Source organism: Colius striatus, chromosome 23 (genome assembly GCF_028858725.1).
Source record: "Colius striatus isolate bColStr4 chromosome 23, bColStr4.1.hap1, whole genome shotgun sequence".
Classification (NCBI taxonomy): domain Eukaryota; kingdom Metazoa; phylum Chordata; class Aves; order Coliiformes; family Coliidae; genus Colius; species Colius striatus.
Window position 1 is genome coordinate 3,978,907 of NC_084781.1, and position 16,600 is coordinate 3,995,506.

Below are 16,600 nucleotides of genomic sequence, written 5' to 3' on the forward strand. Positions count from 1 at the left end.
CCTGCAGTCTGAGACACATTCCACAAATTGGAAGATACTTCTTCCACCAAGCTTCCCCCAAAGATCATGTATATCCCAAGTCTAACAGTCTAACTTAGCACAAGAGGATGGAGAGCTGCTTATCTCCTAGGTGGGTCAGGAGGGCTTTGAAGAAAGGAACATGTCCTTTTTCAATGGCAGAGCAATGCAGTATGTGGATCAATTTTTTCCACATTAGGTTGGGAGCCTGACTGGAGATCCTGCAGGGTGTGCTTCAGCAACCAACTCACTTTTAGAAGGACTGAGGCATTCTGAGGACTGTAAGCTTTAGGGCAAACTCACCCCAGACTCTATAAAATGAGAGGTACAGAACTTTTCTAGTGATATAATGCCTTGACTTCACTATGTACCTACTGGAAAATTATCTTTATTGTGAGACACCCAGCCAACAAAATGTTAAACTAGAAATGTGTTAAGTCTTACACACTTCTATCTTTACCTTTAGAAAAGGGTGCAGATAGAAAAGAGAAAACTCTCCCAATTTTATTCCCCACCTCACCTTTCCATCATTAGTCTCCTTTAAGGAGACTCAAGCCCTCCTTTTTTCCCCCAAGATTCTCTCCCCATATAAAAGGGGACCTAATAAATTGGATAAAGCAATTACACACAATCACAAGGTTGTTTCTGTTTTTCCTTTTAACCAGATGATTTTCTAAGAGATTTTAGGGTGTTTTCTTTAAAATTCCCTTGTTGTGTGTTCTAATCACATTTCATATGTTGGCTTAATTCATAATTTACTAAGTTAAAGAAATGGAACCATTGTAAGAAACCCATCTGTTTGTTGTTATTTTTATAGATTTAATCTGTTAAAAGCTGTTTCCTCTCAAACATGTAGCTCTCAATTATCCTCAGTTACTCAATATATTTTCCAACTGCTTCTGGCTAATAACAGATTGTCTGCATGATCAGCCAGTGCTTGTTTTGAATTTTCTTGGCCCAGACGAAGCTTCAAAATTTTGGTCTTCATGTGACAATTACTCACTAATAGAGTAACAGTTGAGTAACTAGTGTAGTATCAATACCAACTGCTATGTTTGGTGCATAGGGGTTTTTTTTCTCTTTAATGGATTTTTGGGGGGGGCTTTATTTCTGGAAAGTTTGTCAAAATCCCTTCTGCACTTCAGAAAGAGAAACACTGCTGGCATTACGATCATCAAATGAAGCTGGTGGTTATTTTGTTTGATGCCCACATGCCCGACCTGTCAGTTGCTGATTAGTCTGAAAGATGCAACTGCTAGATCAGTTGATTGTAAAGGAAAATAACATCAGAGATGGCAATATTTTAAATGCTACAGAAGCAGAATAGAAGTGATTCTAAAATTCATCAATGATTAAACTTAAGGCCCCTTATATTTCAAAAGAAAAGGAAATCAATATATGATGGTCATAGCTCATAATTAAATAGTTCAGATATTTTTGCGTTGAAGATATCCCTAATGATTTTAAAATACTTATAAGATATGAAGGGTTCTGAAAGCAGCTACAACTTGCTTCTCCTTCTCGTGTCTATTTTGCAAAGTTTCCAAGGATGGGATTCGAGGTAAACTGGCTCCATTAAAAGTCTGTGGCAGAACTCTTTCCTCTTTCACCTCTTCATCTGATTGTCTTGACATGAAAATCTTTGGTTTGGGAATCTTCTTAGCATATTCCAGTGCCTAAAAACATGAAGATTGGGATAAGTGATTAAGAGAAACTCTGACAAGTGTTTCCAAGAAAATGTAGGTATTTCTATGTTGAATCAAATTAGTTGCTTTTCCTAGTATGTATTTCTGGAGCAGCATGTGGGCAAATTTGGGAGTGTGAATGTGAGACGTGGGTAAGGACTTTTTGCAAACATACTTACTTCTTGTATGTAAGTTCTGTTTAATTGAGCTGAAGTCTCACTGCATGACAGGTTTAACTACCAAAATTCAACAGAAAAAGAGCAATGCTCAAGCTCTTGTTCTAGATCTGACCTGTCTCAAACTGAGCAGGGCCATGATGAAAGAGGAAAGCAAAACAAATACCTGTAGGAGTGTCAAATTATAGGGAATCATGTATGGAACTTGGAAAGCTGTCTTGCAGGGGGAATAGAAACAACATTACAGAAGTGTGGAAACTGAGTGCTGTGTTTTCACCTGAGATGTTCTTTGGCGTCTATGTTTCAGTTGCATGTATTTGGGAAAACCTGCTGTGTCTCAAGTGGAAGTTGCATTATTTCATTTTTGGTGAAAGAGTGTTTGAGAAGTCTTATGAAGAAATCTAAAACAATTCTGACATCCAAAGAATGCAGTTTCTTCTCCTTGTTGTTTGTATGAGGTTTGGAAATAAATGCAAGTGAGGAATTGCAACTAATATTAAACTTCAAAACCTTCCAGAAGCATGCAGCTCTCCTTCGTCATCTTGGAGAAATACCTGTTAATGTGCTTTTCAGCACCAGGCAGGTGAGCTCCTGCAGAACTGATGGATAAAATAGATGCTATTTCCAGAGCTTTATTACTTCCTGCAATAGGGAAAAGGTGGTCCCTTTGTTTGTCCATACACACTACTGTCACCAAGTCAGTCCTTGCTCATTTGGGCTGTTTTTGAAGGCCAGAAAAGGCTAAAGTGATGTTGTATGGGCTTGAAAAATAAGAGCAATTACTGTAGCTATGCAACTGAAGTGAAAAGAGTTTGTGAGTGAGACTGACAGGCAGGTGAATAATAGACTAACAAGAGGATATCTGTGGTCCATTAGAAGAGTGCACTTTGCAGTAGTGTGGCCTCTACTTCTGATGTGAAGCAGAGCATGTGCTTCACTGGGTCATATTCCTAGGAGGGTCCCACTCTCTTTATTCCCATCCTTTCCCCAGGAAAACATCACTAGCTGTTTAAACCAAGTTGAGTGCTGGTAGCTTGGATGGAGTACTGCAGAAGGCAGAAGCATGCACTGTAGGCTGCTGTTGGCAAAGATATCGTCAACTCTCGGCATACATCTACAGCCACAACAGAACTGATGCACAGACTAGCACTTGCCAGGATCTCATGAGAGTAGTTAAAAGGAAAGTAAAAATGGAGAAACTATTTTAGCCTACTGTGAGTTAAATTTACGCTTTTCTTTTTCTTTGTGCAATGTCCAGGATCTCTCCCTGCCTTGCACTTTAAAGGGACTCTGTTCTTACCTTCTGTCTTGACATTGAAGATACAACCTGAGGTTTTGTAGGCAATCTATGAACTGGAGCAATGGTTTTCATATTGTGTTCCTTAACTTGCTTTGCATATTCCCTTTGCTGCTTTAACTTCTCTTTCTGGGAAAAAAGAAAACTGTCTATGGTTAATTAAATGTCTTGATGGACTGCTCCCTGTTTTTTAATTACAAAATTAGAGGGTTAAAATTATCCACAATACAGTTGTCTCTCCTTCTATCTGAATCTCCTGTTAGGATCTCAAGCCATACCTAAGTCAAGGTGACAAACAGAAGACAAACAGAAGTTGTTTGGCACCAGTGATTACTTTGCCATTGTCCCATAAGTTCACTTTGCACAACTTAAAAGCAGATCATATCACAGGGAGCACTTACTTTCTCTCTGATTGATTCATAGTCAGGTCCAAGGCCTCCAAGTTTCACATTCAGATCTACATAGGCTTTTGAGCTGCGTGTCTGAAAAACAAACACCTGTGGCAGATTTTCCTTTATATGATTTCACAGAGAGCATAATTAAACCAGCCCTCGTAGTGGACACACAAGACAAAAGCAGGATGCAACTTGCAGTTTTACCTCTGTCATCTCTCATTTTAAGGACTGCAAGTGACCAAAAAGATTGAGTTAATTGCACAAGTCAATTTAAGCTGCATTTCTTTTGAATCTGGGCAGGTAATCACCAACCATTCAAATCACAAAGCAGTGATTTCACAAAAAAGTGAGATACTTTCCCAGTTAAAAAAGATCTTTTGTGTGCTTTATTTTAAAATAGGTCAAAGTGACCCATTTGACTGTTATTAGAATGAAACTCCAAAGCAACTGCTACAAGAGAAGCAGACAGAAGTACCTGATTTTGGTAGTAAAAAAATCAGGCAAATGTTATTAGTAATAGTAGTCTTTATTTAGTCTCAAAACTGCACTAGAAAATTGTTCACAGGGAGCTGAAAAAAAGCACAAGCATAGGGAAGACAGAAGATGTGACGGGTGATGCCATTTCAGTACTTTGTGACATCACTACAAAGATCCCCAAACTTCCAGAATCTGTTGAACCTCTTCCATGGACACTAGATACATTTTTAGAAGTTAATTACATCACTGGAAACTCATTATGATCAGCTCTGTAGTAATTTCAATCACAGAGTAATGCAGAAACACCAAATAAAATGTGCATTTCTTCAAAGGACATGCCCAAGTTAAACTCAGCTGCAGAGAAACTAACTCTATGCATGAATTCTCTATTTGATGCTTCTTTGTGTCAGCTATCCCTGTTCTTTCATGATACATTTACTGTGAAGAGTTAATCATGTAGCTGTCCACAACAAAACCAGCATTTTCTCACTTCATGCAATCAGTATGACTGCCTTTGTTTATTAGGAAAAGGTGGGTTTTTCTGAGACATAAAGTCTTATTTTCTGTGGCATTCCTCACATATGAAGCGTGAGAAAGCTACTAAAACTACAGGACAGAAACAATGACTTGAACTGAAGAGAACAGAGAGGAAAGGAAATCTGCCCTTCAGTTAATATCATAATCCAGCTAATTCTTCTTAGAGGCACTCAAGCAGCAATACACAAACTGCCTCCTAGATGAAACACAGGAGTAATTATTCCAGCTTAGTTTGTCTGCCCTGAGACTTGGACCTAACTTATTCAACATTGAATTTGTCATGGACATACAGGGACATCTCTATATCCTTCCTCAGTATCTGTGTTAACTGGTTACAGCATGAAACTGTGCACATGGAAAAGACAAAAAGAACCAAGTTTTAATAAGGACCAAATGGGATCATCAGGAGACTTGTAATAATGTTTATGCCGTTAGCTTAACAAATCCTCTAAGTTTGTTGTTCTTCAGTTAGATTCCCTTGGAAACCAAGAGATTTGAGTCGGATAGCAAATCAGCATGACCAGGATAATGGTTTGTTCAGATCTGAGGCCTGGCTACCTGCTGCTTTACACAAATAGCTTTATTTTAAATCGTTTTATCATTGGATAACTTAAAGGACAAACACTGCTCTGTGTGTTCTTAGAGCTAATCAAGACTGAAAGTGACACAGGGAGGGGTAGTGGTGAACCGCCTTGCTCTTTACACTAAAATGATTTTAGTCTCTGTTTCCACCTTTGTTCCTTGGGTTGTAATGCTCTGGGCAAGTCAAGTGTATGTGTCAGTGTGCTCTCTGTAACAATAAAATATTCCTCAGTCCCCATTCCTTTTTTTTTGTGTGTGTGAAGATCTTCAGATGGGGAAATAGAAACATAAAACCATCCACTTCACATCTATTTGCTTACCTTCTTGCCGACTTTAGGCTGCTTTTGCTTTTCTGTTTGCACAAGATATCCTTCTGAGTTGCTTCGGCTTATTTTCACTTGAGTTCCTTGACCACTCTCTGGATCTACCTCTGAATCACTTCCTACCTGGGGGATTATAGGTGGAAGTAGGCTGAAAAAGTCAGCTTCTGCCAAATAAGGGTCTTCTTGGTGATGTCGCGCCACCGGCCGTGTAAATTGGGAGGTTGTACAAGGGGCTGTCAGTGAGCTGTGAACAGAAGATTGAGAAGACCTCAAAAAAGCTACAAGACTGTTTATGTAATCTATAATGGCAGGTTTATGGCAAAATAATTTTATGCTTTGGACTTTGAAACACTTTCTTATTCATTTCTATTTTTGGGGGGCAGCATAGTGTTATGACAGTACTGTTTCAACACATCCTTACTGCAAAGTACTGATAGCACAGTTCTGATACCTGTTACTTGCATGAACGTGTCTCCTGCAATCCTGAAATAATACTTGATCCTTCACCAATGCCTGAAAGTTGGCTTTAAGAGTAGATGAAACATTCCTCTCATTTGGATGTGCTTGACTGTCACCTCTTGCAAAAAGCTGCATAGTTACATGGTTGTACAAACGTTGCTGGTCATGTAGAAGTCTATTTGGAGAATCATGTTGATATTTCTTGTTCTCCTTGCTGGTGTACTCTGGGTATAGAACCTCTGCTGGGTTAAACTTAGGTAATGTTGGATTAAAAGTATAGGTAGGTATGGTAACATCCTGATTAATGAAATGCCTTGAATTTGGGAAATTATTTAAGCAAGTATCTGGATTTGCTGCTGTACCAGTGTCTGGGCCAACAGAAGGACTTGGATACAGTGTGCTGTCTTGCTCCACTGCCTGCATGGGAGCAGTCTGAAATTCTGATATTTGGTGGTGTCTGAGATGCCAAGACTGTGGTTCTGCTGGTCTTCCTGGTGGCTGCTGGCTAACATTCCTTGGGAAAGCTCTCCCTTTGAGAGTCTGGTTGGATTTGATTTTCTTTCTCTGGGAGGACTTATTTTGATGATCCTAAAACAAGTTATCAAAAAGAGTAAATTTCAGTGGTTGCTGTTTGATATGGTCACTAAAATCAACAATATACAAACAAGTGGATATGTTTGCCTGTCATAATGCCTTTCACGTGGCTATATCCAAAGTCTCTCCGTGCTGCTTGTATCTAACTCTGACTAATATCTTGAGCTAAACTGACACACTTTAAATCTGGAGTTTATTTAAGATTTATCATTTTCCAATTACAGCATCAGGTGTTGCCCATTTTGAGGAAAGACATGGCTTTCCTTCCAGGGAATACACAAATCCATTCTCAGTCTATTTAATCTTTGTCAGTGCTGAAATCCTCCATTTCATCCTCCTGTCTCTCTAGGGTTCTTTTGTTAGCAACACTTGCAATTACTACATAGCATATGCACTCAGAATAACTACTTAATGGTAGGTATTAAATCCACACATAGAGCAGAATGTTTTGGTGAAAGCTTTAGCACTGGGGAATCCTGACTCCTGGTGCCAAGATGATGATTTGTTAGCTCGACCTCTGCTATAATGATTAATGTTCTGGCACACTGTGCCACTGGTGGAAAGTGGGAACTGCTGCCAAACTGGGACTAGGCCAATGTTTTCCCATTTAAATGGAAGGAGTAGCCTTGTAAAATCCCTTCTTCATTCTGAAATTCCATATATAAAGCACATCTCTCACAATGAACAGCAGAATAACATCTTGTTTGTCCTTTACAGAAGTGCAGATTCCCCTCTTAAGTGAACAGAGGGGAATTTAAACAGCCTGCCTGAATTACTTCAAATCCTTGTAATACAAAGAGTGTAATTAGGTTTGCCAATAGTAATTCCAGTTGGCTTAAAGTTCTGGTTCTGAAGTTCTTGTTTTTTTTCATCAGTCATGACGAGCTGGTCTCTTTTATTGCTCCAAAGACTATGCCATTGCATTGATTTGAAAGGCCAGCACAAACCAGATCCACAGCCTTACATGTACAGAGGAGGTCAGCACAACTGTTTCTACGTGCAGTGCTTTCTGGCTTATGGTAAATCCTTGATGTTCACAGGAGGACAAGTAATTCAGTAGTAAAGTTCTAGCTCAGAATCCTCATGAACCATCAAACACAACCATGTACCAGTCTATGCTTTTACACTATTATCAACCAAAAAAATATCCTAAATAGACATATCCTAAAAAGATTCGAGCTCAACATTTCTTGGGATTTGGGACCTGTTTTGTCTTAAAATCATTCAGAATGTAAAGCAGCATATGCATTACATTTTGATGATTATCTACTCAGATATCTCTAAAGATTTATTGTCTTTGATACTTTAAAAATAATGATATTATGAGTTTAAATATTCAAACTTCAATGCTTTTACATATCTACTTAAATTATCATGTCCTATCAAAAAGGAACCTTGAGCTGCTGTGCTTTCAGGTACCATTTCTCTTCAGGCTCCATTTTCACAGTTTGTAATGGCTGGACACCCTGAACTGGCTCCTCATCAACAGTCTCAGGATCTGTAACCTAAAAAACCAAGCATGTTTACGGCCACAGCCTAACTAGATGAAAGGATTCAAAAGTCTTGGGGAAAGAATGAGAAATAGTTTGCCTCCTATTAAAGCTAAAATGCTAAAGTTAGGGAGTATTCCTTCTACTTTTAAGAAGAGGTGAAAAGAAAATTGCAGGAAGTAGCCAGCACAGAAACCTGCTTGGAACTCTCAAATGTCTGGCCTTCTCCATTTATATGAGAGCCAGTGGATGTACCTAATAACAGAAAAACAACTAGACAATCATCATTGTCCAAGCAATCAGCCAGTGTATCAAGGTACTGATGGATGCCATACACCATAGCAAGGTCAAACAATAGTCATGCAGGCAAAGATGGCAAAACACAGTAATGCTGGTAGAAAAGTACAAGGAATAGCTGCAGAAACAAAACATCTAATACACACAGTCTGGCAACAATATCAAAAAGCTTGTGCAAAATAACAAGCCTGCCAACAAGAAGAACATCTTCACACAGCCACAGTCGTGGTAGCATGATGACTGGAAATGAAATTAGAGCAGTTTTTTGAGGGTGGCTGCTGGCACTACAGAGTTGGAAGTCGAGCCATACTTCACTAAACATAGCAATAATAATTTTTTTTCTTGAAAGCATCAAACTCTTTTTTTTTTAATTTGCCAATCTACGAAGCTTCAGGAAAAACAATGCTTTAAAACTCTTTCTTTATACCTATGATGTCCCAAACTATTCTCCTAAGTACTGTAGGAGGTGTGACCTCAATTAAGAGTGCAGTCAGGCAGTCTCACTGTAGAGAGACTACAGCTAACTGTGTTGGACTCATGCTTGTAGTACAAGTGCCACTGCAGAGTGATGCTGGCTAACACAGGTAACATACATTGAGAAGAGCAAGAGAATTATTAACTGAAAATCATAGTGGTGAAATCAGCGTGAAGGAAGCTGAGCTTCTCATCTTTTAGGAGTGAGAGATTAGGACAACTAGGAAAAGGTAGGTAAGGTTTATTGCTGAGTTTTTAGGTGATCTCATTGCTCCAAATGACAATGCAGATTCTATTAGTTGTGACTAGAAAAGTTCACAAATTAGAAGTTGCCACACAGGTTTCCTGAACTGTGGATGGATACAGCTTTGCAGTCAGTAAGATGTTTTTGGTGGAACCAACTGACTCACTGTATTGATAGTTTACTGGGCAGGTAAAGCATACTTCTACATTATCTCTTTGAAAGAGGAACAGGACACAACCTCTGCCAGCATTTTTTGTGAACTATTCTATTAATACCAATCAAATTGAGAAAATGATCAAATGAAATTGCATTTTGAGAATCATAAGCTGTGTAATGCCTATTCTGTTAAATTGAGGCCCATAATTGCTTCTCTACTGAAAAGATACAACAAAGACAGCAATCATGGCATGTCATTATCCCAGACCAGAAAACCGGCCTTTGCAGTGAGGACTTCAAAGGCTTGTGGTTCTCGAATTGCATTTGGCTGCTATTGTTGAAGCGCAGGCAATCTTGATTAGGTGTTTACACTGAGGTAAGGCGCAGTGCACAGAGAGTCTGAGTGCCTTGGTCTAGAGCCATTAAAAAATTGTACATTATGTTCCTTGCTTTGAAGTAAGGGGCTTGTAGGTAGGAAAGCAACTCATATTGAGAACAGCTGAGCTAGATTGGGCCACTACTTCTCCCTCTTTCTCTCTCTCTCTCTCAAAGAAACTCATCATCAGGTTCTTAAAGAATCAGGCAACACTGCAAAGAACTTGATGCTTTATAAAATGCTGTATAAATCAGTAAATATACAGATCAACATACATTTTGGTATGTTTTGGTACATACAACCTGCTGTCTGTATGCACATAGGTGACAGCTGTAAGTCTTGTGAGAATGAGGCTGCAAATACTTTACCTAACATTGGTTGAAAAAAAGCTGTATGCAAAGTACTCACTTCAATGTAAACACTACTTCATTACCACAGTACCTGACAAGGTACCAGTGATCACATCAATAAACTCAGCTTCAGCATCCTGCAAATCTCAAAATAATCCAGTTTAGGAACAAAATAATATTCAGAACATGTTGGATTGCTCCAGCAGAAGACATGTGGCTTGTTTGCTTCTTCTTCACATACTTAGTGGTTTTGCACTTTTGGTACAGTTTTCCAGGTGAGGTGACCTCAGTTGGCTCATTGGCCAGCTTTGGTCAACAAGATGCTTCTGTCAGGCCTTCTTTCACCCCCTCCTATAGTATGGAGCAAGAAATGCCTCAACTAAGGACATGAGAGATAATGTTTATCTGCAGCAAACACAAAGGTAGCTGACAGTAGGCATTGATGCTGTTGCGGCTGTAGCAGTACACCCAAGTGGCCAAGAAAGTCAATGGTATCCTGGCTTGTATCAGAAAGTGTGGCCAGCAGGGTCAGGGCACTGACTATGTCCCTGCATTTGGCATTGGTAAAGCCACACCACGAATACTGTGCTAAGTTTTGGGCCTCTCAGTCCCAGAGGGACACTGAAGTGCTGGAGTGTGTCCAGAGATGGGCACTGGAGCTCGGGAAGAGGCTGGAGCACAAGTCCCACAAAGAGAAACCTGAAAACTTGAAAAGAGGTTGCAGTGAAATGAGGTTGTTTTCTTCTCCCAGGTTTTAGACACTGTCCCAGGCTGCCCAGGGAGGTGGAGGAGTCCCAGTCCCTGGAGCTATTGCAAAGCCGTGGAGCTGAGGTGCTGAGGGCCATGGGGTAGTGGTGGGCTTGGCAGGGTTGGACTCAATGAGCTTAAAGCTCTTTTCCAACCTGAACCATTCTATGATTCTGTGTATCCATTTGGTGAGGAAAGAAATGCACCTTTCTACATGCACACTGCCTGGCTCCTGCCATGTGACAGCTCTGCTGTCCCCACGGCTACTTCAGCGAGGTAATCTTAGAACATAGCCCTCATTTTAACACATTTTTTTTCCCCATTACATATCTTTGAATAGTGTCTACACAATGAAGTCCTGATCTCTTGCTCTAATACCTACATATGAAACATTTTCAGAATTCCCCAAATAGTAAACATAATCATATCAACACAGCTTTAATTAGCATCAATCTACATTAATTATTTTTACCATCAACCAAATTATAACTGAAAAAAAACAAGTGCTCTTAATAGCTCTGCTAGAAAAAAGCTTATCCACAGTCACACTCATTGTAATGTAGTCAGCAGATGCCCTCTAATGTTGTGTCAACTGTTCATTAGCCTTCGAAAATGTGTCACTTGAAGCAGAAAGTCTCTGTAGTTTTGCAAGTTAAGAATTTTCTCTGCTACAACTCATGGAGCGATTCAATGACTCCCACCTTCCCATTATGCATAATGAGTACCAAATAAAAGCAACAAACTCATGTATAATCATTCATTAGGAATTGTAATTACATTTCCACTTAATCCTTAATACAAGTTATCTGGCATTTCACAGTCAATCATAAGAAAGCTAGGCCCTTTAAACCCAAGTACTGTATATGACTGGTATCTGCTGACTGATTTCAAATGTAAGGTTTGGTCTGGTTAAGAAAGTAAGTAGGGGAACAGGGCTGTCTGATCACTCAAATCTTAACAGATATTTCTTGGATTTCTTTGAAAGCAGTGTGACCATAATGTGCTTTTGGGTCTGTAAACTCAACTGTGATTTTACATATTTATTTATTATTATCAGTATAGGTATAAAAACACTAATATAACTTTTTAAGCCAAATGGTGACAACAGAGTTTCCCACTGCAGTTACAAATAGTGAATGCTCTGCTATTAGAAGCAGCAATTTGCATTAGCTGCATTGAGTAAAACTGTTAGCAGAGATAATAATTACCAAATCCATGCTGGCCAAGCAGAGAAAAATCAGAAGCAGCAAAAGGACTACTGAAAAAGTGTAATGCAGATCCCACAGGAAGGAAGACAGTGTTTCTTTAGATAAACTTAGTGAGAAATCCTCTCTGTGACATGCTTTATAGCCAGGAATATATGTAGCTTAATGAGGTTATAATGAGGCCATCACTGTGGCTGGGAGTAACTGAGGACTTGTCAATTACTCCATAAAGGATGAATAAGAGTGTCAGCGAAAATGGTAAGTTATCAGTTGGATCATAGATTGTACATTTACTTACCTCCTCTGCCAACATGATCATGCAGCTATTCCATTTTAACACTAGAGAGTCCTCAGTTTGTACCAATTAGGAAACATGTGAAAACTACACACCTGCTCTTGAACTTCATCTTGCTTTTTACTGTGTAACTGAAGATAGGAATTGATCTTCTCTGAACGTAATCCTAAAGTCTGTTTATTTTTTTTCACAAAGTCTTTTTTTGCTCTTTGTGGTCGATCTTGAATCCGAAGAGAAAAAGCATTGTCGTGTGTACTGGGGCTGTCTTTGAAATGACAGTCGTCTGCAGCTTCCTTCCCTTTGGTATGTAGCCTAAAAGGTTGGCTGCTGATCACAACAATTGGTTCGTGAAAGCTAGGTAATTCGGTACCAAATTCTGAGGATGGATTTGGTGACTTTGCCTCCTGTTGATTCTTTTCTTCTGGGCAGCCACTGGAATGGAGGTAAAACGGATCTTGTGAAAAGTCCTCACTGTTTCTTCCAGCAACTTGACATGTTTTTTCTGCCTCAGAAAATTCTGCTACTTCTTTTATATTCTTCCAGTTAGGATTGTATCTCAGGTGGAAGTATTTGTCCACAGGCTGTTGTTCTCTACTTAAAACAAACCACAACATGATTTATGCAGAAATTGTACAAATTCTGTATTATTTCGGTGTGTCATTCAAGCCAGAAAATGCCCTGCAACTATGGTCAACTGAACTATCTCAGTACATGCAGTATGACCAATTGTGGGATCAGCATTGGAACAGTTTTATGAAACATTTTCTTAGTAGAAAATTTAGGCAGGAACTCCTCTTCCTTTTTAATTTTTATCATCAGTGAATGATAACTTGGCTTAATATTCAGAACAAAATCTTTACCCTAAATTTAGCATAGAAATCCAAGTACTAATAGAATCAACTAAAAGATGAAATGCTATATTGCACTGTTTTGGTTGTTTCCTTTAAAATGATGTAGCCTACAAAAGATGGCATGTGTTGCTCATTCTTCAAAGACTCTACACTTTTTTCACTTTACATCGGTGAAAACATTATTATTCCCAGTTGTCAGACACCACAAGTAAACAGAAATAGGTGACCACATTTTGAAATGAGTACAGAAATATGTGATATAATTGCAATGATTCAAATAACAGAGTATAATGCTAAAGAGTTCTATTGTGCTGAAATGTGTGCACAGCGGCTCAATTGTATTATGCAGGCCAGGTCACTGCATGGGAACAAAATGAGTGTGAAGAGCTCCTTCATCTCTAATCATCTGCAGACAAAAAGTGCACCTTTTATTCCTCCCACTAACTTGATATAAAGGTTAGATGGACTCTGTACTCATCAACAAGAGTGTTGTATGTAGACAACAGATGCAGCGTTTCCTCTTCAAATTCCGAGGTTAGTAATGGATGTAGAGAGGGGGTTTCATATGTATATGCTGTGATATTTGCTCCAGTTAATGGACTGTATTTGAGTACTTACTAGGCTAAGTTCAAACAAAATAAAATCAAATTTCCATTTAATGAAGAGCCTCACATTCAGCATAGTATTCAGTCAAAAAAATTACTAAAAATTAGAGCATGTTTCCAGTACAATTAACATCATTTGCACTCACAATAAAATATTCAATAACTGGCCATTTTGCCTGTTGAGGAGGTGAATAAAAGCATGCTATTAATCATTTAGCCTTCATTTGTTTGCCATTTTATTTTAAGTAGACAATTAAATTGAAATTGCACATTATTATTACTTCAGATTTAATTTAATCCCTTTAAACTTGAGAATTATTCCCAATTTACACAGTGTTAAACCTTTTATGCATGTGACAGCAAATTAAATTCTATTTTATGTACCAAGTTAATGCTTTCTAAAGAATGTTTAGAGGTGACAGTAACCCTGGAAATTTTAATTTTAAATTGAAACAGCTCTAAGGACAGAACCACTTTTACTCAACCCACCAATTTTTGCCCCTAAGTTTTCTTGCAGGATGTGGATTGGTTTGCTCAGCACAGATCTTTCTGTAATGAACAAAGAAAGGGATCTGTTGGTACTGGTGGTTGTTTTTCCCCTGCTCCTTTTTCACAGCCTATCTCCTGAAACCCATGACCTCAGAGCTGTTGCACCATGTGAGAGCTATGTGGTTGCCTCTTTGAGCTGGCAGCCAGCACATGCTGCTAAATACTGTAGTGCCTGGTCCACAGCAAATGACAGTCATTGGACTCCTTTTGCTGACTGCAGCTCTGGATCCTGTAGACAGGAATAAGGGGAGACTAATATTTGACAGGACTTTACCAGAAGAAACTGTAGTTAACTGCTCCCCTATTAGCCTAACCAGTCATGTTGAAGAGTTGGGGTTAGCGTGTCCCTGTTCACCACTTCCTACCTTCTTGTCTGCCTGTTTCAGAGGCAACTAAATAGGCATGTAGTGTTCTCCTTGGGATGCAGTGTCTACAGACAGCATGTGGGGAGCCTATACAGGTCTGTGAGGGATGTTTTCTATCTTACCCACCTACACTGGTGTTCCAGCCAATATAACAAGCAGTTGAGGCTATGTAGGAGAAATGGGTACATATCATTATGAACGTAGGTAAGATGAAACATTACATTTTTGTGTGTAACTAAGTCCTTAGGTGCTCTTAATAGCACTTTGGCAGTACAGACTGGTCTTGAAAATGTAACGTGTAATGTGAAGAACATAAGGTTTTAAAGTGTGAGGACTATTCCACTCATTTACTTAAATCCTATGCCTTACCTTCCCTTCTTTTGGACGTCATTTGTATATCGATTTGTGTCACACTCAGCTGCTTCTTGTTCTTTTAAACTCTTCTCCTCCAAGTCATCTTCTTCTAAGCTGTCGCTCTCCAGCTCATCAGAATACAGCCCCACCAGCTCTTCATTTTCATGAACCTGCCGTTGGAGTTCTAACTGACAGTGTCTCTCCTGAATGAGGCTTTCAGAGTCAGACTCTTGTGAGTTGTGCAGGTTTGAGACAAAGCCCCCTTCACTTACAGATGGCCTTTTCCAGTTTGCAGGGTGAAAATCTGGTTGCATGAGTATGTTTTGAGGAACACGTTTTTTAATCATGTTGCAGGTGTGTGGAGAAGAAACTGTAACATACTTTGTATGTGAAGAATTCATTCTGTGTTTTGCACTGATGGTGTATACTAGCCCTGTATTTGGAAAACATGAGAGTAAACATTAAAAGGCTGTTCACTCTATAGCAATGCTTGTTAAAGGCTGGAATTGTGGGTAGTGTCATTAGGCTTGACCTATAGACAAAACAATTCATTACTCTCATCTGTTACACTGATTTTCCTTTAAGCAGTTAATATCAAGGTCCTTATACAGCAAATGCATGACTTCTTGCTACAAAATCTCCCTTAAACCATTAGTGGTAACAAAGCTAATCATGTATAGACAGCTTATGAAAATTAGGCTAAGACAAAGCAACAAAATGTTATCTGTTAAGTTTAGAGAGGTAAAAGAGATTTTATATGTTCTCTCTATTCAACTGTATACCACCTTGACTTGTAAGCCTGTGGCAAGAAAGTGTGTGACAGAGAGGAACAGAGTGAAAAGGACTATTTCTTAAATTAATAAGAGTGTTTCTTTTCATTTGACTGCATTTAAGTGTCTCTGAGTCATATGCCCCTGCAGATATTAACAAAATAAGGTGTCTTCGAGGAAGGAAGAAGGCCATGTTTTGTGAAGAAATGCATGCTAGTTACCGTGCACATAGTGTGCCTCTTCCCTTTAAAGGTCCAGCGAGCTTCACTTTAGTACATGGGGCGGCTGTTAAGATACAGAAATGCAGAAGAGATTTCTGTTTTTTCCAGGGTTAGCACTGCTTGTCACACACGAGTTTAGGCCCCGGGAGGCCTGTTACACCTGGGCGGTCCTGTACTCGCAGTTCCCACCGCCGATAGCTGATGGCAGCTGGCACATACCCTGCAGCCTGGAGAGGAAAACCGGGCACCGGGGATGAAGCTTTCGCTGGGCACTACCTGTCCCTCAGCAGCCGCCGGTCAGCCCCGCAGCGCGTCCGCCCAGGCCGGTGAGGCCTTACCTGGCACCCCTGCCCCAGGAGCCTCTCTCCGGCCCGAAGACAGAGCTTCAGCCCCCCGAGAGAAGCCAGGCCGGGCGTATTTCCCCCTGTGAGGCCTCGCCTCGCCCCCAAATCCTCTCACCCGCCGTCCCCTCACCCTCTCGGGTCCCGGCTCTGCCCCACGGCCCCGGTCCCGCCCGCCATCCCGTCGCCATGGCTACACCGGCGGACGCCGCGCCGCGCCTACCAAGCGGGAGGGCGGCGGGGGGAGCGCGTCTCCCCCCACCGGGAGCGTGGTAGCGCCCGGGTAAGGGGGCGAAGCCACCTTCCTCTTGTAAACGGAGGCATCCCACGGGCCTTTATTCAGTTCAGTGCTCAAAACCTGCATTTT

At 40.1% G+C, this 16,600-nt stretch overlaps 1 protein-coding gene across 1 annotated transcript; it reads right to left on the reverse strand.

Annotated features, from left to right (window-relative positions):
• Positions 1 to 1,490: 1,490 nt before the first annotated feature.
• On the reverse strand, positions 1,491 to 15,302 carry JHY (junctional cadherin complex regulator). The gene is made up of 9 exons (XM_062014258.1): positions 14,917 to 15,302; positions 12,273 to 12,768; positions 7,938 to 8,048; positions 6,244 to 6,537; positions 5,942 to 6,171; positions 5,488 to 5,776; positions 3,578 to 3,658; positions 3,180 to 3,305; positions 1,491 to 1,694 (listed from the first exon to the last, which is right to left on the reverse strand). Exons 1-9 carry the CDS (start codon positions 15,300 to 15,302, stop codon positions 1,491 to 1,493), a joined length of 2,217 nt encoding a protein of 738 aa, XP_061870242.1.
• Positions 15,303 to 16,600: the final 1,298 nt, after the last annotated feature.